The 25,175-nt window shown below is 36.1% G+C and overlaps 1 protein-coding gene across 2 annotated transcripts; it reads right to left on the bottom strand.

The window, feature by feature from the left end:
* Positions 1–1,090: 1,090 nt before the first annotated feature.
* LOC126870595 (tachykinin-like peptides receptor 99D) lies at positions 1,091–24,040 on the bottom strand. 2 transcript variants are annotated; one of them, XM_050628424.1, is made up of 6 exons: positions 23,400–24,040; positions 13,397–13,615; positions 11,718–11,868; positions 6,380–6,576; positions 4,557–4,702; positions 1,091–2,255 (listed from the first exon to the last, which is right to left on the bottom strand). In XM_050628424.1, the coding sequence occupies exons 1-6, from the start codon at positions 23,834–23,836 to the stop codon at positions 2,140–2,142; spliced, it is 1,266 nt and encodes a 421-aa protein (XP_050484381.1). In that variant the 5' UTR covers positions 23,837–24,040; the 3' UTR covers positions 1,091–2,139. The 2 variants fall into 2 exon arrangements, with proteins under 2 accessions (XP_050484381.1, XP_050484380.1); XM_050628423.1 differs by lacking the exon at positions 1,091–2,255 and having other exon boundaries at positions 2,775–4,702.
* Between the last annotated feature and the right edge of the window lie 1,135 nt (positions 24,041–25,175).

Genomic DNA, 25,175 nt, shown 5'->3' with positions numbered 1-25,175 from the left:
ATCGCTGCTAGTGAGATACGACACAAAGGGTATATCATTCGTGTAATATTCGTGTACGCAGAGATGCGTCGAAAGTTACGCGATTAAGATTATTAGTTTATTTGTACCTGCTTATGGACTATAATTTATTTTTGTTACAAATATTTTCTAACAAATGATGCATCTATTTGTCAATATGATATACTAAATATTATACTTACGAAATACATATTTCTCTTACTATTCTCGTTTGATATTGATTTTTTTCATTCTTTAGAGACGAATTTACCGGTTGCTTTACTTGTTTTACTTTGTAAAAGTAAAAGCCTGCACTATATATTTATTAATTTACATTACATTAAATTACATTCTTTAAATCATCTTGCATATCGAAATCGGCGAGGAGGTAGCTATTCGACAGGTTGACCAAAGTAGATACAAGTTACAATAAATATTTATGTTGACATCATATATTTTCCTCTTTCTCTTAGTTTCCATAGTGTTTGCTTATGTTGAAAATACAATCAAATATAGCGAGTCCTTCCCTATAGACAGAAGCAGTACTCTGTTACGCTAGTATTCACATATTTTTATACATATCAAACAATATATTCACTTCTTACTTTACCGACAAGCTTTTTCATTACATTCGATATAATCACTTATACATTTACACTCGACTAGTTTATTAAAAAGCGTTTGTTTTCCCCAGTGTGTTCTTTCGCCGAATTGCATTACAGCCGAAAATCTAAATAATATCAATTAAATAATAAATTTACATTTGCAGTTCGCCGTTTTAAATACAGAGAGAAGTATGTTGATTTTTTCCTTTGTTGGACAGAATTTTTGCTCGGTAAGAATAGCGTTGCTAGCGAAATATTGTCAATGCTCTTTAACACATATTAGCGAGCTAAGATTATTTTTACAAACGGCGATTTTTTACAAATGACCGATTAATTCCTAATATGACGCCTTTCGCGTACTATTAACGGTTTATATTATATCGATTTAATGAAAAATAAACAGGCTAAACGATAAATAACTAAGACAGTTTAAATCATGAGATTACAGAAAGAACGAAGTAAATATATTTTCAATAAAAATATGTAAATTTTAGTAACGGTTGTTTTATTTATAAGTACATTTGTGCGTTTTTATAACGAAAACGTTTGCTTGTCACAATCTTCTTTGCGAATTTACGATAGTCGTGCACATTTTTTCTATCGATTACAATATTTTTCTTGCTTCTCAGAGCAGTGATAGTTGCGAGGTAAATTATTAAGATACAAGTCTGTACATGTAAGTAGTAAAATTCCATAAAGAATATAGATTTCGTTTTTTAGGAAATTAGAATTTGAAATAGGATATCTTCGTGCAACGAATATTAATATAGATATCTTTTTATCATCTATTTGATTTATCAGCAATTATATCGATACACCATGTAGGAGCACGAAGATTATTTAATTAAGCAAGCACTTTATATATTTTGCAAACAAGCAAATCGTACACGAAGCTGCTATATATGTATTATTATATATGTATTATAGTTTATATACTCTTGTTAGAAATTTCTCCTAACTATACGATCTTTTTCCGTTAGAAAAAAGGAACGTTTCGTTAACATATGCAAATAGTAGTAAGTAGATTATTGGTCCGTTATTTTTTATACACATATTAAACAACAAAGTATTTAAAGTATACAGAATTTAACGGAAATAATATAAAACTAAGCATCTAATCGTTTTGTATGGTGTAGCAATCGAAAGGAATCATAAATGGCAACTTCACATTCGACACATTCGACGGTAATTCAAGTCTGAGCTTATGTATTCGTATATAACGATGTCTATCGACAGGAAGAAACTCTGTTCTTTTCGTCAAATCTCGATTTAGCTGTACTCCACGTCAAGACGGAAATATGATCTAATATTTAGCCGATAGTTAACATCTCTATTGAACAGAATCAATAATGTTGGAGCTATCGTTCTGGTGAATAATAATGGCCCTGCGTAATAAAGGGGAACCGATACGTCATGTCGCTTCTTGAAACTTGTCCTATTTCACTCGCGTCAGATGAATCTTGAAGAGATTGACTGCTTAGGATATGTACTCTTATATCCAGGTATGTACTCGTTGCTCAGGACTTTCCTCCTCCTGTCAAGATACATGGCCGGCAGTTTGCGAAGTTTTCCACTTTCTTCCCCGACGTTGCGCCAAAAACCGATCGTTTCCTCCTCTCGAAGATTGTAGGTACAAAGGTATTCTCGCCGTGCCTATCGAAATTAGAAACAGGCCTTGTTTGCATCCATTTATCGATTCTTATTTTCGAATCGATTTCTACTGCATCGTAATCTCATTTCATCTCATTTCATTTCATTTCATCTCATATCATTTCATTTCATTTTATTTCATTTCGTTTCATTTCATTTCATTTCATTTCGTTTCATTTCATTTCATTTCATTTAATTATTTCATTTCGTTTAATTTAATTTAGTTTCATTTCACTTCATTTCATTTCGTCTCATTTCATTTCAGTCCATTTCATTTCATCTCATTTAATGACTCGGTATTAACCCATTAAGGGGCAACATTGCGTTAACGATATGGAATTTTGTTATTGCATTCGATTTACACACTACTACTCGATTGTAATTGTTAATTTTTCCGGTTAGAAGAGGACATTCCAAGGATTTGCCTAATATCGTTTGTTACTAATTATCTCTTTCACCTAGATTCCACGTGTAATTTTATCAAGTCTTAAGAAATTGAAGTATTTTTAGCGCTATGATGGATTATTTTCTTTTTTTTGATCTTAACAAAACGGTACTGTAAAAGTTATTTTATCTATACTCTTAAATAACATTGCATTTGCGCAACTTTTCCGGATTATTTCACTGTTTCGTCCTTAATGGATTAATGTACAAGCACACGTGTAAAAATTCATTTTTAAGTTACATACGGGAGATTGGAGTTATTCGTAAATTGCTGCGCCTTCTTTTGGTAACGCGATACTTTATTTTTATCCGTAGTTTTGTCTTTTTTGTTATTTCAAAGTCGAGTAACGATAATAAATCTTAAGGTGAAAGTTCTAAACGACAAAAATCATCGATCATAAAATTGTCGATAAGAAGAAGACAACATTGTGGCGGCTTTATATCATGACGTTGATATTATATCTCATTGTATTTGAATAAGACCCGATATATATTACGTCACTTTAATACACCTGCGATATATTTTTCACTTTTTTTATCAATTAAACAAAAGTACATAGGTACATATGTACCTGTATGTAAAATAACTTCAAGCTCCCGCATTCCATTTGTGTAAATCTTTTTTTTATGAATCGTTCGATGACGAAATACCAGGGCCTAAAATGTATAATTGTATACATATATCTGAGATTACATATGACGATGAATAGTTTTCACATCAACCGCATTGTATGAAAAAGCTATAAACGCATTGTTAATATTCGTTACAATCGGGCGATTGTTGGTAATTCAACCGTGTATCGCGATTACGAAGACAAGCATTGTTGATAAATTAGTCGTTGATAAAAGAAAAATAGAAAATTATTTGGCATACTATATACGTACTAGAAATATATGTATATTATTTTATTAACCCTCAAACGGCAGACCGCGGACAACAATGAATCGGTTATGTTCCAACCATGTATGAAATTTCAATTTCCATAGTAATTTGAAAATCGTCGCGTACAGACGGGAAGAGAAAAAATTATAATTACGAATTTTATTCGAAAAATATATTTATTTATCTTTATATAGTTACTGTTGCATCTTTATTACAAGTTTCTAAAAACTATGAAACTCTAAGAATAGGATCAAATTTCCAAACATCATAAAACTTTAGGAATTATAGGTTGCGTAATAAAAGCTACAGACTTACATGTGTAAAAATAAGAAAACCATGAGAAAATGATGAAAACTATGCAATAAAACACTCTACAGCACGATACAAATTACATACAATACGAACACTATGAAGCTAATAGAAATCTAGAGAAGTTAGAAAATTGAATTTTGTGTTTCACATGTCTTTGCTGATCGCACTATCACGATATAACTAGAAAGCGTTAAAAAATCCATTCTGTGGTTTTATTCGATGCTTGCATTCGAAACGATCGTCTCATAGCCGCGAGGGTTAATTGATAATAATTTTTCTTCCAAAAAAATGTACACGTAAACGCGAATCTAATCGTATGTGTTTAACATTGATATTTTAGACCCTGAAGTGTAATGATTATTTTCATCGATGCTTTCGATTAGAAAGTTGTTCCGCGGGGTAAATTATCGAAAAGAATCGAACCGGATATCGAAGGAAACAACGATCGGGGTTTCAAAGTCGATTTCGTTACTACGTCTCGCGATTCACGTCGGCATTGGTTTCGCCAAGGACGACGCTGGTAACGGTGAAGTCGTGCAAATCTATGTAAGAATTTCGTGCATCCGTGTGGGCGTCGTCGTGTTCGAAGCGTGACTCGCTCGTGGATGTTGTGGACGATGTGGTGCAAGGACGTTCCGAGGGTGTGCAGGAAGACGTACACGTACCGTTCCGTGATATCCTGGTGTTGGTTTGAGGACTTCCGGTGCAACTGTATCGAGACGTTAACGCTTCGGAACGTGATAACGAGGGCTCGGCGGCAACCTGTACCATCGGACACCAGGAGAAAAAGTGGGCAAATCCTCGCCGAAATCTGCAAGACGGAACAATCGTTATTGGTCAAATCGTTAAATAAATACCAATTTCCCTTCCAATTTATTCTTTTCTAATTAAAAGGTTTACGGGAAATTGGATTTGACAGACCTGGACGGAGAAATGATTCCATTTAAAATCGTATTTCAAACAGAATATCGCCCGATATACATTTCGGACGGAAAACACAGCTAATATTTTATTGGAAAGTGAAAGGATCGGGGGTTACGTTTCACTCTTTTTTCTTTTTCCAACCTACTTGTATACATTCTACGTATACGTACAATACGTTCGATGCACGAGTGTTAACGACGAGAACTATTGGTCTATTGTGAGGAGATTGTTTGTTACGGACAGCAGTATTTTACTTGTTTGATGCGAAACGATAATAGCGATACTAGTATTGGTACTGGTACTGGTACTTGTACTGGTACTGGTACTGGTACTGGTACTGGTACTGGTACTGGTACTGATACTGATACTGGTATTGGTACTGATATTGGTGCTAGCACTGATACTAGCGGTAAAATTTCACCGGAACAATTCCTGTGCATGACGTGTAAAGGGATTCCGGTAAATGGCTATTTTCAAATCAATCATCCGGCACCCGTTTCATTCAGTTTGTGGGCCGAACAATGTTGTCTGGATTTGTCTTCGACGATTCATGCGGTTCTTTGATATGTACATATGATGTACCTATGTCGTATCTACGGGAGAGCGTACCGCAATTGAAATCCCTATCTACATATCATCGTTCGTGTTAGACAGAGACTTTCTTTTTCAAAAGAACGTATTTTCGATTTGAAAATACATTCGTGCCTTAAATTACGACACCTGCCGATAATTTCTCGTCTTGTGACAAATCTATCGTTAATATTATCGTTAATACTATTGTAGTAACAACGATGCATCCATTCTCCCGTACGAAGAGAAAATCGACGAAACAAGCGAAGCAACCGAAAAGTCGAAAGCCTTATTCACTGTTTCAACGTTTAGTCAGAGTACGATCGGTTTGCGCGATGGCGACATCGTAATCGATAAGGTTCTATCAAAATGCCATTAAAACTTTTACCAATTAAATTCAAATCTTGATGTTGAATATACGACATTACACTGTTAAATGTGGTTTCAGATTACAGAAACCGTAACTGCGATCGAAGCGTGCGAAATGCCGTCTATTACGTGTCAATTTCGAAACGATTAATTAAACAAAGAAATCCGACTGATTCAAACTCGACTATCGCACGATGTATTTTCTTCGTTGTTCTATTCAGAAAAGCATCAAGTAAGGTGTAAACTATTACTGACGCGATTTTACCATATTAGCAAATAACAACAATAAGTTTAGCAATTCTATTTTATAAATTTCTCGAAATTTCTCCGTTACCCTTTTTATTATATTTAGCATTTTCACAACCACGAAACAAATAGTTACGTAAGCACGAAACAAGTTTTTTTTTACTCATATGTCATTAGAAGTTTATGAATGGGTTAAAGAAACCTTTCGATAGTATAATTAGGCAAATACTTATACGTGGCAAATTTTCAAATGTTTAATCATGAAACTAAAATGGAAACTGGAAACTGGATCGATTAATACATGTTTTTAAATTTCCTAAAGGCATTTCGTAAAGGTTAGTGAAAGGTACTTACGTCCTGTTTTAAAGTAATATTTTACCTGGAGTTCATCCAACAGTAGATTATGGGATTATACATGCTGTTAGACATGGCGAGCCAGTAAATACCTAAAAAAACTTCTTGGATGTATGGCTCGTTTGTAATCTCCGGGAAGTATGACGTTATGATGAAGTACACGTGAAACGGTAGCCAGCATACTGCAAATATTACTACGACAACAATCATCATTTTCACAACCTGAAAAACAAATGTACTGGTATTTAGTAGCCATCGTTGTTGTTATTAGTCGTTACTTTCTATTGGTATACATATACGATTCTTCGTTTAGTCGAAGAAAGCTTGGGAGCTTTGTCATAGTAGGCTACGGAGATCGATGGTAGAGGAAAAAGTTCGATATCCATGATACTATTTTGACGTTTTGTTTAATTATTTCGCGTGCACACTGGATGCTTTCGTTATCTGATGATTCGTAGAGTCGATCGAAAAAGACGGAACGTTCGGAAGATATTCGAATTACGATTCGAACGATACGAATTCGATTACGAATTTCTCATACACAGGAACATAGAAGAAAATACAGGAAAACAACTATACAATTACACGTTTAATATATTTCGCATGGTGCAAATTCAAAGCTGTTTGCGCGATATTAAAACTGGGACAAAGGATAATACATCGAAATATGTAAGTTTACAAACTATAAAAAGCTTGTAATTCTACCAATATCTTTATATATTTCTCTCCTTTTGTTTCCTTCCCTTTGTTTTTATATTATACCGGAGAATACTCCGCTTCTTTACGCTTAATGAAACTTGTATTACGTCAGGATCCATAGGTACGCAGCACGAAACGTTGTTAATCAACGTTGCTGATCGCCCGACCTACGATATCTTGTATTAAGAAGACACAGCAGGTAAATTATATTTTTTAACGTAATACATCTTTGTCTGGCTATTTGATATCCTGTATTTCTTACTCGTTTAATATACGCATAAACATACATATACATATACATATACATATACATATACATAATGATTAAGAAGAATTCATACTTTTCATTTTTCATTTTGTATTTACCCCAACCATGAGAGTCGTTAAACTTTGTAGTATATGAGATCTAAATGTTTGGAATAAATGTCTGGAATAGAATTTACCATTGTTCGTTTAAATGTATTTTCATTATCTCTCGAGTTCTACTTGTCGAAATTGCAAAATAATCTTTCGATCGTCCCTAAATTGTTTGCGAAATATTTATTGCATCTCAGGGCGTTTCACATTAAAGGGCAACTACTAAATATTCAAATGATTTTGCTCCTCGTTTTATTAAGTCTATCGTCATAGTTTGTCTAGAAACATTTCTTTTGCGATTAACTATTTTTTTACTTACCATGTCCAAGATATATCTCAGGTTGCCGTAAGATTCAATCATTAAAATAATAAACTACAAAGTTACTTTTAGCCATTGTCGATTCTTCGGTACAGAGCTTACTCTATCGAAAGAAATTATATATTTTGAAGTTCGAAGCATCGAATATGCAGATCAACCTCTTAAGCTGTTTCCAAGAATGGAACTTTTCGAAATTAAATTTCTCATTTTGCTTGCAAAACAATAAGCGGAACAAACGTTTTATATTTCACGATAAAACCTGTATATTACTAAAATGAAGATGCAAGATCGGAACAAAATATAGAACTATAAAGGAATGTAATAGAATATCCCTTTTTTCGAAACCATATCACCCTATCACGCAAGTCAATTCCCTTAAATTCTCGCTTTTACGGTTCACTCGCCACTACGCGGAAATACACTTTGTTACATATACTCTGCATACATATATGTACATCTATGTTCATATATCTACGTAGGTATATCTATTCTCTACTATTCTAAAATTATTTGTTAGTAAAATTAGGACGACAACGAAACCTTGGTCGCATCGTCGCGTTGCGTCGTCGAGAAAATCTCGATGGCCATCTGTTATATTTATTCGTGTAACTAGACTCGCGGGACACATTCGCATTTGACGAGATCGTCGCTGTCCCTTGGCTCCCCTTCGCTCGATTTCATCTTCACGCCTTTAATTTCTTGGCCTTCCATTTTTCTCACAAATTGTCACATCGTGTGTTACGTGCATCGCTAGGCCAGTGCTCGCACTGTATCTACATACATTTGCTTGCATTGATCTCAAGAAATTTCTTGAGCTACCGTCTGTTTATTAGATAGACCGTAGACCGAGAAATTCTTGTATTCGTCTGTCGACTGATTTCAATCTGAACTTTCTTCAACGATGTTCTTTGATCCTTTTACGGGGCAGGTGATCACGGCCGTTAGAACGTGGTGTTTCTACGTACGTGGCAAGATGGACCATCGGTGATTCCGCATATAGAGAAAAACGAGAGCTCTTTGCCGCTTAATCGAAATCCAATAGGATCACTTGGGCATAGGAGAAGATTGCAGAAAGAGATTTCCTCATACCCATACGCGTAATCTCTTTCTTTATTTTTTTCCGCCCGTCGCGTTCGTTATTAGTTAAATAACGACCGCTTGACTGATAAACCTATTACATTCGATAGAAAAGAAGACTGAACTTGCGTGAAATATCAAATGCAAACGAATTACGTATCAAACGTATCAAACGTATCAAACAAATTATGACAATTCGTACAAAGTTCGTGCTCGATTATATAATTAATAAGAAATTGAGCAATGTATCACCTACACGTAGGTTGATTGTATAAAATTCGAAGGAAACCATTGCGGTTTATACATCCTTGGTTATATATTGATGCGTCCAAGTTTGCGATCTATCAATTTGTAACGATATCAGTTGTCGAGGGAAAACGTTTGGAACGATGGTCAGAGGAATTTCCTCAAGAGCTAATTCTTTCAAAAATTAACTTTCGTCTTCAAGAATGCACGACAAGTTATTAAACGTCACGACGAGGAAGTAAGAAAGTTTCATCAGGCGAGCAGGTACTGCATCCTAGAAAAATTTTCGCCTGAGAACACCTTATTCGGATTTTATCAAAAAAGGAACTCCTCTTAGTAAGGAACGTACGTACTATCGTAAGAAAGTGCAGTTCCACTATATTTGCAGCCCAATTGTAAAAACGATGGAACAACATAACACGAGTGTAATAAAAGTTTCAAGTCCGGTTTCGTTATTTTTCGAAACCTGTACGCCGTACGTATACCTATTCGGTCGTAAAACTCTAACGTCACGAACTAACACTAACGTTCACTGTCTACGATGCATTATCATTATCAGGGTGTATGGATAATCTTAGTCGAGTCTCGTTAATAGAAGAATTTCTTAGGTTTCTTCCGATATATTTGTCCTTTAATTATATATTTCAGTGTAAATTTATGTATCGACTGCAATTTTAATCCAAATTTTTTGGCGTTAGCTTTTCCCGTTCGATAATCATCATCGATGTATCATAATCTCTTCGAGTAATTCTTTCGAGTTAATTCCACGGCATTTTCTACTTTAACGATTTAAACGAATGACTTTAATGAAAGTAAAGCTGTCGTACGTAGTTTTAATCCCATACACATACATGCATATATGTATAACGAGCAATTTGATTTACGTTCTGTTTTAAAAGATTCGGTTACTTAAATTTTATTAAATATCGCCTTAACTTCCAACTGTTAGAACATTTATCTCTATTTATTCCACACGTGTAACAGTACTATAAGTATTGGCTGATTACACGAGTTAACACACGCTGCAAATATATGCGTCGTTGGAATTATTACGAAATTGTCATAGCTTAAAACGAAATGTGTAAACTTTAGAAAGGAAAGTAAATGAGTAAATGATTGAAATTATTGTATCGCCTTAACAAGTACTATGTGAAAATTGTTAAGAAACGATCGAGACATTTGCAAATTGCATCATCGACGCGATGTGTTACGAGAGAATTTAGTTTGCGAACAGGTGCGGCGACCTGGTAGACCTTCTAATTAGAAATTATAGCGTGGCTTAACGTCTAAACTGCTTTTAAACAAAGATACACCTACGTGTGGATATACCATAATACCGCCTCGCGTGTCTATCGTTGAAATCCAGACGTTAAGTCTAGATATTTTTGCGGCTCGCGTTTAAAATTAATTGGCAGGATGCCTTTCCGGAGTAATTTTACGATCGTTTCGTTACGATGTGGTTCTAGGCGACTCGAAAAATCCTTGAAACAAAAGGATCGAAACACGTTAAGCCAATAATATCGGCATTCGTTCATATCCCTTATCATTCTCTATTTGCATTACATATTGGTGTCGTTATTTTTTTACGAGTTCAAATTTCAAAATCGAGTACTGCAAAAGTCGCTACAAATATATGTATCTAGAAATAATATTTGGATAGAAATATGTAAATAATGGGACAGTCGATCGTTGGTTCGTGGAATCGTAGACTGCATTAGAAAGAGAATGAAAAAGGAGAAGACTGTGAAACGCCAACAACAACAAGCTTTGAAAATGCATTATTGAATCTAATTCACGACAGACGGCAAAGGAAATAACGTTTTTTAGATAAAAGTACGTAGCTTTACCATTATTCCTCGTATAAGGACGGTTAAGGACAAACTATATTATAGGATTATAAGACTTAAACTATAAACGATATATCAAAGCTTAGACCAACGTCGATAATTTCATTATTCGAAAGAAATAATCCATCTTTATTGTATTTTTATTGCGCGCGTTTAATTTTGAAGACGTACTATCTGTCGTAAAACGTTCAAAATAACAATTGGATGACGTAACATAGAGAACACGTTACAGAACTAGCGCTTCGTGCGAAGAAGAAAATGGTGATTGTTTGGTGGTCATATGCAAGACATTTATTCCTGTTCGTCATAACCTGGGGCTACAACTACAACAGAAACATATTGTAAACAAGTAGATGAAATCGTACGTGGTTTAATAACGAAACGTGGGATTAATAACGAAACAAGCCGCGTTGGGGGAACAAATGGAAACCAATCTTGTTTCATGATAACGTAAAAGCTGTCGTGTGTCGAAAATAACCACACGAGAACTTGAACTATTAGAATCGAACTTTTAGTTTCGTCGCATCCCTTTTATATCACGGGTATCCGCCCATCTTTCTGCATTTAAACCCATTTTTCAAAGTACAAATTTCCGATATTCGATGATATAGAACATGAGACGAATGTTTTCGAGGAATGGAAAATCGTCCAGATCAAGGGATTAGTTATCGTTTGATAAAGTGCGACGGTAATTAGTAATAATTAGTAATAATTAAAGTTAACGATTATCGTCGCTCTCTTTCCCTGTTTTTTTTTTTCTTCAATGAAACACAAAGCATAATAAAAGAGATGATTTCATTCCCTCGTGATTTACATACCCTGCGCTTACTCCTTATACCTTCCAATTGCCCGGCGGTATTTTCGCCGATGCTTTGCGAACCCCATAACTCCAAACCAATTCTGGCGTACGTGAACGTCATCGATCCAATCGGTAAAACATACGTCAGTACCATAAAGATCACATTATATCTGAAAACAGGAGACGTTGTATTTGAATACACGTGGTTATTCACATTGGAGCATATGTTTCGAGTAATATGAATTCGTATTTCCTTGATATGTCGGTCATACGTTACGCCATTTATATTTATATTTATTTCCTTATATAACCGTTTGTCCGTTAAAAAGTCTCCCGTATAGTATAATAATATAAAAATGTTTATGTACGCGAACCATGAATTTGATTTATCTTAAAATTTTCAAGCGAGTAGAAAGAATGTGGACAAAGATACGCAACAACGACGTCGTGCTTAAACATGCTTAAAGCATTTCGCTTTCAATGAATTCTGTGATCGAGCTCAAAGCATAGTAGTGATAGCTTTGTGTGGTAGTTGAATAAAACTTTGAACTGCACTTTTATCAGCTCCAGTTGGTAATTAAAAGTAACACCGATGAAACTCGATGCAGAGTGTTCGAATCCATTAAATCGAGGAAATTGCAGATTATTTTCTCATCTTTAGAAAGTGTGTTGATGAAACTACCGAACTGTAGGTACGTTCCGTTAAAAAATGTTTTCAAAGGAACTTCTATTCTATGTGCACGAACGTTTGCACAGTGAACTCGAGTATTTCATTCTAGAGTAACAGTTTCATACACAAACTGAGCTAAACTACAAAATTGTGTTATTTACATTTGTAACTAGAATGAAACATTAACGCATAATAATTGATCGATATTGTCGAGCATTGTTACATTCTGTACGTACAATTGTGCAACCATAAATCGATCAACATTATTTATGGGTTGTTAAATGTTATTACAGTGTTTTCCTCTTTTAGTATTTACAATTTAGTATTTCGTTTTATGAAAATGCGATATGCGTTTCATATGTATAAAGACTTCAATCGACTATCTAAAAATATGTATACAGAGAGAAAGAGAACAGACAAAATGATACGACGTTGAATTCCTTTCTCGAAATAAAAAAGACAAAAGATATATATATATATATATATATATCATTTTGTCTGTTCTTTGTATTTGTATATTGGTTGTATCAAGGTTGGTCACACTTGTGTATATTTTCACGGGAAAACCGAAATAACGAGCCGTCGATTCTTTTGGTCGTTTCATCGGTCGAGTAATTGACGATGTTGCTCGCAGACTAAGCAAAATTCGTTTTATGGTAAGCTGACTGATCGGCAGAGCCGATCGTTTACGCGTCATAAACCAGTTGTTAGATGATATCTGTGATCGATATCGAACGGTGCAAGGATTTGCTCATTATAGTTGTTCGCGATAAACAACATTTTAAGAGATAAAAACGGGGCCTTTTTGAAATTTCTTTTATAACGTTTCCTGCGATCGTTTTAACCTTTAAAATTTACCTTTTCACGTAGCTTTAATTCCACATTGCTTCGCAGTGAAATTCTACGGTTCTTGAAAAGGTTGGTTCTTCGAGAAAGTGTAATGAGACGCTTGTACCGTTTCAGCACGAATTAGCATGCATGAAATAGGAAAGAAAAAGGTTGCGTTTCGATTATTAAGATAAGCTCACAAGTATTCGTCGTAACTGAGACCATTGTCGTCTCTGTTGGGAAAATCGCCGTAGCAGATCACTCGTATTTCGCCGTTTGCAAAGTTTTGAGTGTATGTTGTGTAGAAGAGTAGCATCGGTAGCGAGAGGATAGCTCCTACGATCCAAATGAAAATCGCTATGCAGAGGGTAGCTCTTTTACCCATGTGAGGTCTCAACGGGTTCATGATGGCCATGTATCTGCAATACACGATACGTATTAACTGTTAAAATATATTTTTTAATGCATATGAACCTAGCAGCAATCGATACAAACACTAAACTGGAAGATTATAATGCAAATAAAGGACGAATCTTTCGTGATATTAACACTTTGACTGCCACGTTGGTCATGTATGTGACGCCACTTCTTATAATTGTAAAAATCGAATGAAAATTGACAGTTGGGCTATTTTGAATATAACGGATAAACAGAAGATACCTTGAAATAAAAAGTGTCCCATCGAACAATTAAGTATTTTTATTAAAACATCAAATGTTTCAACAATATATTCTCTATGATTTGCTTACGACGAAATAACGAATGCGAATGGTTTGTTGAAATAAACGAAGCCTTGTTATAATATGTCGCTATCACCCGTGACCACCAATAAGACAAACAGTCCATTGGGCAAGAACGTTGTCTTATTATTATCTTCCCATTATATGCTTTGAATAATAAAAATACTCCCGTGGCGTCCTCGGCGAAACATGTAATTTCGGCGTGGCAGTCAAAGTGTTCGAGCTATGCTATGTACTAGTTGTACTATTTACAATATCATTATGGACATTAATGATAGTTATATATGTATATATACTGCGTGCATACATAGAGCAGGACGCAACTCGTGAATTTTAATGATTTTGAAATATGTTGTTAAAGTCAATGTCCTGAGTAATTTTGTTACTGGGATCGGGAAGGTGAGCTTGCTTTTATGCAATCATCATCATATTAATCTTACATAAATTTCATGTAATTTCACATTTCCTGCAATAAACTTAATCTCGAATTAATTACAGCCAGTCACTCGCATAATAGTAACACGATAATACGAAAGTGAGACTTTTATCGTTGTATTTACTGTCTCGCGTCGTTTATAAAGTGAATTGTACCATGAAACACGTTATATGAACCAGTGTTTTCATATCTGTAGAAACGAAGCAAAGCTAAACTAAGAGATTACTTGTCAAAAAGCATACGTTTAAAAGATTATTAGCGAAGGGGTAGGATAGTTGTTACAAGAAAATGAAATTAAATCTTAATTTGTATGGTGTAACTGATTGTATGGTGTGAGAGAAAAAAATCAGAGGATAGCTTGCGCTATTACACTTGCAGATTGGATTAACGACTGACATACTTACACGCTTTTTAAATTTCATTCAATACGGTCTTTCTTGCGTCGCGTAGTGTCGCGTCGTGTCGCGTCGTGTCGCGTCGTGTCGCGTCTCGTCGCGTCTCGTCGCGTCGTTCAAATCTATACCCAAAGTTCTCCAATGTGAATCTGAATCGTGAAATTCTTTGTCAACCAGGGAAAATGCAATTTCACTTATTTCCTTTATTCTACGTAAAATCTTGTTGCAGCTTTTTATGTTTCTTCGTTTTCAATCGTCCGTCATTGTAACGTCGTCGCGTTTTGACGATTTTTCAGTGATTTTCGGTAATTTGACAACAACAAACGATAACAGCAAAAATTAGTCGATACTCTATCGGTAAGAAAACGTAATGTTCAAAATTGCCAAAATAATTTTTCTTCCATAATTAAAAGTAAATCTATATATGTATAGTAGGCATTAAAAAAGTACAAGTTTATGATGGTAAACGAAACGATAGCGATCGAACAATTCTTATGCGGCTCTTGCAATATAGGTCACTATAGAATGTTTACGACGGAAGGTTTACGTCTGTTGAATGTCAAATCCACTGTAAACAGAAGTATCTTTGAAATGCATACGAGTTGAATATATCCTCGCCTTTGAAATAGAATCGAGATTTTAGATGCCAAAGAATGTCCACTTTCTTTGCGTAAACTTCGATAAAGCCAACTTGCAACAAAATGTTTCGCATATACGATAAATTATTGTTAAGAAGAAAAATTGACCTATTCGAATCGGTATGGTTCATCGTACAATAATTACTACATATATATTTGATAAATAATAATAGTCTGTTCGGTTCATCATGCCTATGGACAATGACATATACCCAAGTACCTCTACATAAGACATATAATTTATCTCCAGCTATAATTATATTGCAATTTCTGAATGCTGTTCGCTGTATGTTACATAGATCTTTGATATAACGATATCATTATGTACATATATGTACTTGATCGAGCAATGTATCGTGTTTGTCGATGCACGTTAATGCGATGTTTATATAAATAATTTTGATGCCATATGCGTCAAGAAAAGGGTGGCTCTGCTTATAAATTAAGGTTTCGAAGAACGTTGAACTGAAAATATCAACGTGTTTATCGCTCCAATCGCATGCTTCATATAAAAAATAATATGAATTCTTACGTATCTCGTTATACGTATCTGACGTATAGAATAACTGTTTGTATAGGCAACTACGGGTATTTTAGTCATACACCGCGCTCTATAAAATGTGAAATAATAATAATTATAGAACAGAGTAGCCCGAAGAATCCGATCGACAAAGATGTTTAAGAAAATCATTAAATACTCCTTTTCACGCTTGCTATTCGCCGCACGTTCACTTTTTCTCAAACGTGATTTTCGTTTGCTTCGACCAACAGGTCAATCTTTCCAACAGCTTTTATTCGTTCTATTTCGCAACCTGTATAATCAGTAGATCCAATCGAAAGCACATACGTATGTAAATGCAATATACGTGCTTGCTGCCCTTCTACGTTGCTGTTAAAACAAAATTTCGTCTATCGCACAGTAAAACAACATTTTTTAACAAGTGTTTTGAGCAATTGAAATGTGCGCGAAGATTGTGTAAAAATATATATATATATATATATATATATATATATATATATATATATATATATGCATAAGAAATGTCTTGTGACTGTCGTCCATTTTAATCTTCGCTTTTAAATATAAGGAAAAGTACAAGTTTTAAAGAATATCAAAGTTATATGACATGCCAGCACGAAAGCGTACTCTATCAACGTACGAAAGTTTCAGAAACGATAGCTTCTCGCAACTCGATGCTTCACACGGACGATATCTTGACCTGAAATTTCTGCAAACTGTCCGATGTCTTGTGAACGCAATCGTGCGAGAAACTGCATACACGTTACCACTTACCAACTCGAAGCATCTCTCATTCTAGAAACTAGACACTCGATCGATTTTATCCACCTGAATCTTTCGTACTTTGATCATTCTCGTGCTTTTCATCTTTTATTTTACGTTTATTTCAATCTATACTTATTCGATCGTTACTTGCTTTAAATCCAGTTTACTTCCCTTAAATCCAGCACACCGCTCTAATATTCTATTCTTCCGAATTATATTTTTCGAATAGGTACATTTAGTTTCAACTTCCAACTTTAAACGCTGTTACCGCCTTATACGATTGCATACGGATAAAGAAAATATGTTGATTATTTTTTCTTCAAAAATCTCACGCCTTCGTTAGTTCGTTAGATGCGCGAGTCTGATACGTTCCCTTTCCTAGAGGTATCCAGCGATGTCTTTCCATTGTCTCACGTCCACGTCCACGTATCCGGCGTATCCTCCTTCTACTTTTCACTGCTCTCTTATTCTCTCTACGATTTCATAGGCAAATGACCATAGTGCAAAGACCACGCTCGCAAATGTTCCCGTTAGCCTCCATTTATAAGCATACCGATATTGAACAACGAAATTGGCGCTTCGTCGATGAATCGATCGATCAAACTACTGCGTTCTTTTCGCAATAAAGGAAAAACTGTGTCCAAGCTCTCAAGCCAGGGAGTCACGAGAAACACCGGACAGTTATGTCTCGTGCATTCACCACAGGTCGCTTTCAAACAGATCCGAATTCAGATCCGAATTCAGATCCGAATTCAGATCCGACCAGTTACTCCACGTTAGTTTCGCGATCTACGTCAGAGAGGAAATAAATCTAAGAGATTCGTTTAACGTCGGTTAAACGAATCGGTATCCTACTAATCTACGAAGTATGTTTCCAGTATGCAAGATATGCAAAACTTCGTATGCGAAGAAATTTCTTCATTGTGAATGTCTACGTCATACTTTTAATAAGATTTCAAGAGAATAATTTCGAAAGACCGAAACGTAAATATGGTAAAGGCAAGTATGGTAAAGAGGTAAAGGTAAATGTAAATAATAATGCAAGTGAAATTGCATTTTTCATAGTAATAAATATAAACTGCTTTCGAGTACGTCGTACACGCGAAAGCTCATAACGTTTTTTTACAGTTGATGTTGAGTCCCGTTGTGCGCTTACGTTGTGCGTTGTGTCAGAAACACTGTCACAAACACTGTCAGAAATCACTTACGATTGAAAAGATTGCGACAAATAATTTTCAAGATATCCTATTCCATTTGTTCGTTTCGTCCATTCCAGTGTTGCTAACGGTTGTTGCCAAACGGTAACAATTTGCGTGATGCAACTTTTCATATACATACATACGTATAAAGCTGTATACAGTAAATTATTAGGTGTGAAAAGAATATCTTTACTGGCGATATCTTCACATTATCGATTATAAATCATTTAAAATTATAACGTAGACACCAGTTTGACACGCGAGACTTCGAAATCGAATCGTTCGTTACTGACGATGAAATTAAGATTCACGCGTTATTTTCTGTCGAGTACCGGAATGTTTTTGCCGATCGATCGAACCTTCGCACCACCGACACCAACAGTGGCATTGGAATTTTAATCGGTCTTCCAATGGTCGGGAAATAGCACCATAGGCATTTTGATTAAAATTCGAATTATGGTTTATGTTCACGTTTGTATTTCGATTCACACGGATCTTCATATTTTCCTGTTTATTTATGCATATCTTCGTAGTAAGAAGATAAACATATTTAATCGATTTATTGACAAATTTAACTAGACTAGAGCGAGTATTATAAATACGTAGAGTGCTATACGGTTGTCGCATACAGAAGGAAGCTCGTAGACGATAACTCCTCGTGATAAAAGTGCGCCGGGTGAGTCGATGAGAACCATTAATTACAAATAACTTGTTACCTGCTGGTTGTACGAAACTCGACTATGAAGAAGAACTATGTTGCATTCCTATCTGACTGCGGAATGTAAAGATATTGGAAAAGGATGTCGATGTAAGAAGATTTAATGGAACTTTAACGTATGTTTGTCAAGAGAACGGTCGAATTTGACGAGAGAGCGGCCCATAATTCCTTCGATAAATTTGATCCCGGATGCGATAACAAAATTTAAGTCCGAAGGTGGAGATCGATTTTGCGATAGCTTCTCTATATTAGTCCCAAACAGACTACATATCGCCTACAAATTACCATAATACCATAACATTGGCATAATATGCGAATATGTATATAAATATTAATAAAATTATCGCACAACTAGTCGCACGTTGCAACAAAAAATATGTACTTACTCCGGCAATGTCGTTATTATATCGAGTGTTATATTATTGTTGCGAACAGGAGTTCATCGACGAGTAATAAGCGACTTTGTCGGGACAATGAAATCGTTCCATTTCACGAAGCCAGTCGTTAAGCGTTATCGCTAAGCGATTTAATTATCCAAATTTCTGTAAATCGAGTTTCGATGAAACGAAAGTTTAACAATGTTCGGTTAGATTTTTACTTGCTTCGTCATAAGCGTTATAAGCGTCATAAGCGATTTTACGAAAATTAACACAATCCTTGAAATTATATCCATTCCGGTTGACGAGCGACCGGCACAGCTGTAAGCTTACAGCTTACGTATCAATGTTGCGTTCTTCCTTTCATGCAGAAAAGAATGGCAGAAAAGAATGGCAGAAAAGAATGGCAGAAAAGAAAGGCAGAAAAGAAAGGTCACTTCCCCATACATAGTCGAATGAAATTCTCGCTACGTTCGAAGGGTAAAGCATTTTTGCCACATATGTACAAACTATTTTCTGCGCCATCACCCCTTTCTACGTATTCTTTGTAGAGTACGTTTACATTGCAAGTCTGTGCTTTTCAGTACACGATTCACTGATCTACGAAATTGCAAGCATAATGCTAGAAATCTCATCTTCTATACATTTTCTCCCGCACCATTCCCTTTAATATGTACTCCAAGGCGATAATAGTATAATTTTATTCTTTTGTACTTGGTATTTGAGTTTGAAAAAAAAGTTGAGTTTGAATCGATTCCTAACAATCCCACTTGTCTATTTTAAGAATTCTTAATATCGTTTATAATTGTACGTATTATTTGGTAAATACTTAATTTTCTAATATTTTCACAGTCCTTCACAAACGAGCATAGATAATAACGACCAAATATCTTTTATAAACTGCTTCTATCCATTGGCTTTGGCTTATAGGATCGATCTATTATTTTGAAAATGCGTCTGTCTCGGTCTTCCCGTTCCCGTCATTAATATTAATTTCCAAGCGAGGCATTCATCAACCACGTCTTAATCCACACCAGAGATAAGACATCGATCCCCGACCTTCGCACTCTTTTGCGCATCATAACCTACACCGAATCCCTCGACATCCCCAAACCAAAACGCATATAAGCCGAGACTCGAGCCAGCTCGAGCAGTTCTTGGTCAGCCTTACTCTGATTCGGTATAATTTTACCTCTGTAAAATAAAAGCTTGATAAAAAGAAAATTAATCGTTGGGTTACGGCTCAACCTTCTTGTTCTCATAATCCAAGTCTCAAGTTTACGCGACACTCTCGCGGCTGCTCTTTGCTTGCAACGAACCAGTTTAAACGACTTTGCTTTCAATTGCTAATTCAGAGGTATCGACGTGGTGGCCGATTAACGTTATTCACAATGCTTCGCATTCACATGCAATCGTAGAGATCTATCTCACTTCTTCATTCGATTCTCGCCTCTTTACCGACGATTAGTCTTTCTTCTCAATTTCCATCGTTGTTAGCATCGATACAAGTTGCTTTTGACACCGTTTCGCCGATACGGATCTACATATATTCCAACCTGTATACTAATCACGAGTGTTAACGCGAAACCTGGGTGTCGACGCATGCGTCGCAAATAGGGCTGTCATTTATAAAATCCTGCACTCTTGTCACTCTATTTTTTAGATTAGGTACGATGTCCCAAAATAAAAGCTTCTGTAAATTATAGATCGTAGCTGGATAGCATTTAGACTGTTTCTAACGCGTCTGATGCGAACGCAACACTTGAAAACCACTTCTAGAAAAACAAATGCATTGCTATCCAGTATATTAGCATAGGTGCGTCTGACGCATGCCAGATCACCACCGTGTGCAACGCACATATGCATGTATGTATAGCATGATAGCGCGGATGATCGGTGGGGGCTGACGGTTTGGATTTTGGATACAAGCGAGCTTCGGGACACCCGAATCCGGGATGGTAAAACCTAATCGCAAATCGCAATATGTTTCAATGTATAAGGTACTCTTTACATCTTTCGATGCCTGTCGCTTGTTTCTGCATCGATTTTATTCGATTATTCCAGCGATTTTCAATATTTTTCACTTTATGACGGACATAAACTAATTGACAAAATTCTCTGGCACAGCAAAAAATATATCGCACTTGGTTCGAGCCGCAGCATTTACATCAGACGGCTATCTATTATTTTGGCTATCGTCATTTTATTATTTGACAATGTAAAGAAAAAGAGCGCTCTGCTTGAAAATCGCTCAGTTATTCGGCTGATAACTTGACCGTTAATACGACCTGTTAACTATTTAATACTAGGAAAGATGGTATGCGCCGAAGATACTCGAGTTTAGTCGAGACTCAACCTATATATCGTGCATACACGTCCTCACAGCGAATCGCGATGGTTTCTTTCACAATTGAAATGCCGTTCGTTCCACCAGAAATTCTGGAACCTGAGCTTCTCTTGCAGTCTCGATAACGCACATTATCATTTATCGGCAGTGTCACAGGCACGCGAGTACGACGTGCCATTCACGTTCTTCTCTCCGAATCGTTGAAGCATAATTCTTCGATATAGTCACGGGGCTATCGAGCTATTGGAAATCATCGACGCCGATTCCATTCGATTCGATTCGACGTCGTTTACGGTCTACCTATGCTTGATCGTGATCGAAAAAATACCGCCGCCAAAAGCATGTTTTTTAAATAGATTTTTCCAAAGAGATTCTCGCGGTTAATATTCGTAAAAGACCTTTGACCCACCCGTTCAGAAGCTTCAGACTTATTTGTTGTTTCTACACTATCATAAGTATATCGTGTATCATTTTGTGGCAGGTCCTCGAGGAGTTTTTCGACGAGGCTACGCCACGCAAAGTTAGCTTTCGTCCGACCTCGCAAACCAAGAGATTAGTTACGGGTATAGGCGACGCGCTTTCGCAAAAGTATTTTACATGTATTTCGTACATTTTTCAAACATATTTGGAATCGTAACTGCGAATATGTATTAGAAGGACGATAATTTATGCGATTTGTAAATAAACACAGGCAGAGTTTGATACCGACAATAATGCAGTTTTAAGTATTATCTTAATACCTGTAATACCTGTAATACCTGTAATACCTGTAATACCTGTAATTACGGGAAACGTTCTAGTTATGTTTGTTTATCTTTGACTCTAGCGAAACGGACTAAATTACTAACTTAAATTTTCATAAATCTGTTATTCAATTATTACACATACTTACACACCGGGAATGAATAAAATATGTATGCATATAGTATAGCTACTTGAAAAGAATTATGTCACAAGCGTTTCATTAATATTCGACGCGAGTTTGGAAATTTTGAAACGTTTCACCAATTATTAAGAATTTTATGATTAAAAAAATAACCGAATAATTACTTTATCGATAATTCCCAGTCTAATGGATCAAAATTTTCAATAATAACCTGCAGTTGTTACTTGCAGGAATTACTTAATAATATTACGTATAAATGATTATCAAGTAGAAGTAAAAGGTAACGTCGGTTGATTAAAGGGTTAAATTTAAATTTCAGGAAAAAGCCAGTGAATCGGAAATTACGTTTTCTTTGTACGTTTCCACGTACACAGCACAGTTAAAATTGTCCAACAAAGATTGGAATGTCTGCCTACAGAGAAAGCTGCATTTCCGTCTTTGAGATCGTGATTTTCATCCGTTGTTTCGCCCGTCTGTAGTCTGGCCCGAGCGTTATTTATTTTCCTGGAGCGACGAATTGTCAAGGTGGCGTTTCTATGTGCGCGCAGTCGAGGCCAAAGCTAACCGCATATTCGTCCAGTTTATGGACGTGTAATCTTTCGCATGGCGGTTCCATTTCACAGATTTCATCTTTTCGACCTTTTCCTAAGACTCTCAATCATAACTATCGGAGCAAAATTAATTAGCTATTAAATTGTATTTAATCGGCTTTCAAACACCGCCGCGTAGTTTGGCTCGAAGCAGTCGAGGTAGTCGAGTTCTAAATCATAATCCTTGATAATAGGAGTTCAATTAGATAGAAGTTTACGATAGGTTGAAATTTGCAATGCTGTTCTGCGAAATAATTCCGAGCCACGGGCTAACTGTATTAAGATAAGGTATTATCCGATATTGCGTATAATCGTCGAAACTCATCCTAAATAAATATCGAAATATCACTGAAATATCGTGCAATTTGGATTCTGATGTATTAAAATGCAAATATTTACGTATGTCTGACAAAGACAAACAGCTCGATAAACAATTCACGATAAACAGAAGAGTACTTTGTCTCTTTTCTAATTGTAAGATTATTTCTATCTGTATAATTTCTTACTAAACCAACAAATAAATCGAACATGAATACATATGAATATGAAAATTTTGTTCGATTCGACTTCTGAGTAAGAATAACGCGCTTACCTATCTATAGAAATTGCCATTAAAGTGAAGACACTGGCGCATATAGTGAGCACAGCGACGAACTGACAGATCTTGCAGTAGAGCGTGCCAAAGGGCCAGTGACTGTTCAACATGTAGATGTAATTGAACGTAACGTTCAACGTAGACACCATCGCATCTGCGATGCTTAAGTTTACCAAGAAATAATTAGTGACCGTGCGCATCCGTTTGTGCGCTAATACAATCCAAATGACTATCAGGTTGCCACCAGTTGCCACGACGATCATACAGGCGAACAGCAAGGTCCAGATCATTTGTCTCCACCACGGAAGTATGAATTGATTTCTCAATTGTAAATCCGTGATATTCGTGTTATTGTAGTAAGTGTTATTTTCCATCAGTAGTGTCATGTTCAACGGGTCGGGCGTTGAATTTACAAAAACTTGGAGGTTCTGCATTTTTCTCGCAAAAATTTCTTAATTCGCTGACAAACTATCTATCTTCGGATACACGTCTTTCGATTATCTTTTGATTTACTCTTAATTTAGTACAAACTTTAGTACGAGTCTTTTATTGGAAATTACGTACAGGTGACTACTCACCTCGCACAAATACCAATTTAAGAACGTCCGATCAACACGATTCGTTTCATCACTTTTCGTTTTACCTTTTTACGATTCACACTTGTATCAAATCAGCCCTACGATTTATCATATACTATACCGGCACATATTACAGCTACGTTAATCAGATCGTTATATTTTATCCTTCTTCGATGTCACAGTTTGTTTTATTAGCTTTTTAGGTCGCAACGATCGCCAATTCTCAGACGATTTCCAGAGTATCCAAAGACAGGAACGCGTTTCATTTCTTCCGTATCGATACGATACAGGTATAATGAAGTTGATGACGCTTGTCGCCACTTTATGCAGATTTTGTTTGCGGCACGAGGCAGGCGGACAACTGGCATGGCCGAGTCACCGACTATGCTCGCTTCCACTTCTGTTTCACGCGCGAGCGCCTCTAACAGGCTTCCATTCGATTAACAAGCAAGTGCTCAGCCATTGACCTATTGCACCCATTCGTATTGTTTTCGTGGGTTACCTTTATACGACGAAGAAGATTTTTCTCATCCGAATATCAATATTCTAGATCCAGAACGATCCAAAGACTGATGCCATTTCAGACAATATCGATGTACTGCCTTCATTTTCCATCGATGGTGCTAATCCATTGTCGTTCTTTATTCCTTCCATCGCTCTAAATTAATTAATTAATTAATTCCGCCAAGATGCTTTCTTCTCGCGCGAAAAATCTGCCAATGTACCTATGCATTCTTATCACGTTTTGATCACGTAATGATAGCAGCGTCTTTCCTGTTGTATTCTCGCATTTCACGATTCCAACTTCCACGACTAATTACCTGCCGCTGAAAACGTTTAGCCGGTATCGTTAAAGAAACTCCGACCGCAATTCTCCAACAATTACCACTGATTTTTTCCTCTACGCCCGATGGACTGACATCCTGAACACGATGTAAACTTTACGTTGTTTCATTTCACGCCTCGAGCGCACTTCAAAATACATCGACGAGGCTTTCACGCTTCCGTCTCTTCTCCTTTTTGCCCTTACTGTTTACGCGTCTTGTGTCACGCGTCCTCTCTCCGGCCCAGCACTTTGCGTCCTACCGAATTTCTTTTGCGTCCTTTTATCTATATAGATTTTTAATGTGTATTCTTTCCTATCCTCTGCTCTTTATCGCGAATGATAAGTCGATCATCGATCAGTGTCGTTTCT

Source organism: Bombus huntii, chromosome 10, assembly GCF_024542735.1.
Source record: "Bombus huntii isolate Logan2020A chromosome 10, iyBomHunt1.1, whole genome shotgun sequence".
NCBI lineage: Eukaryota > Metazoa > Arthropoda > Insecta > Hymenoptera > Apidae > Bombus > Bombus huntii.
This window is presented reverse-complemented; position numbering and strand designations above follow the sequence as displayed.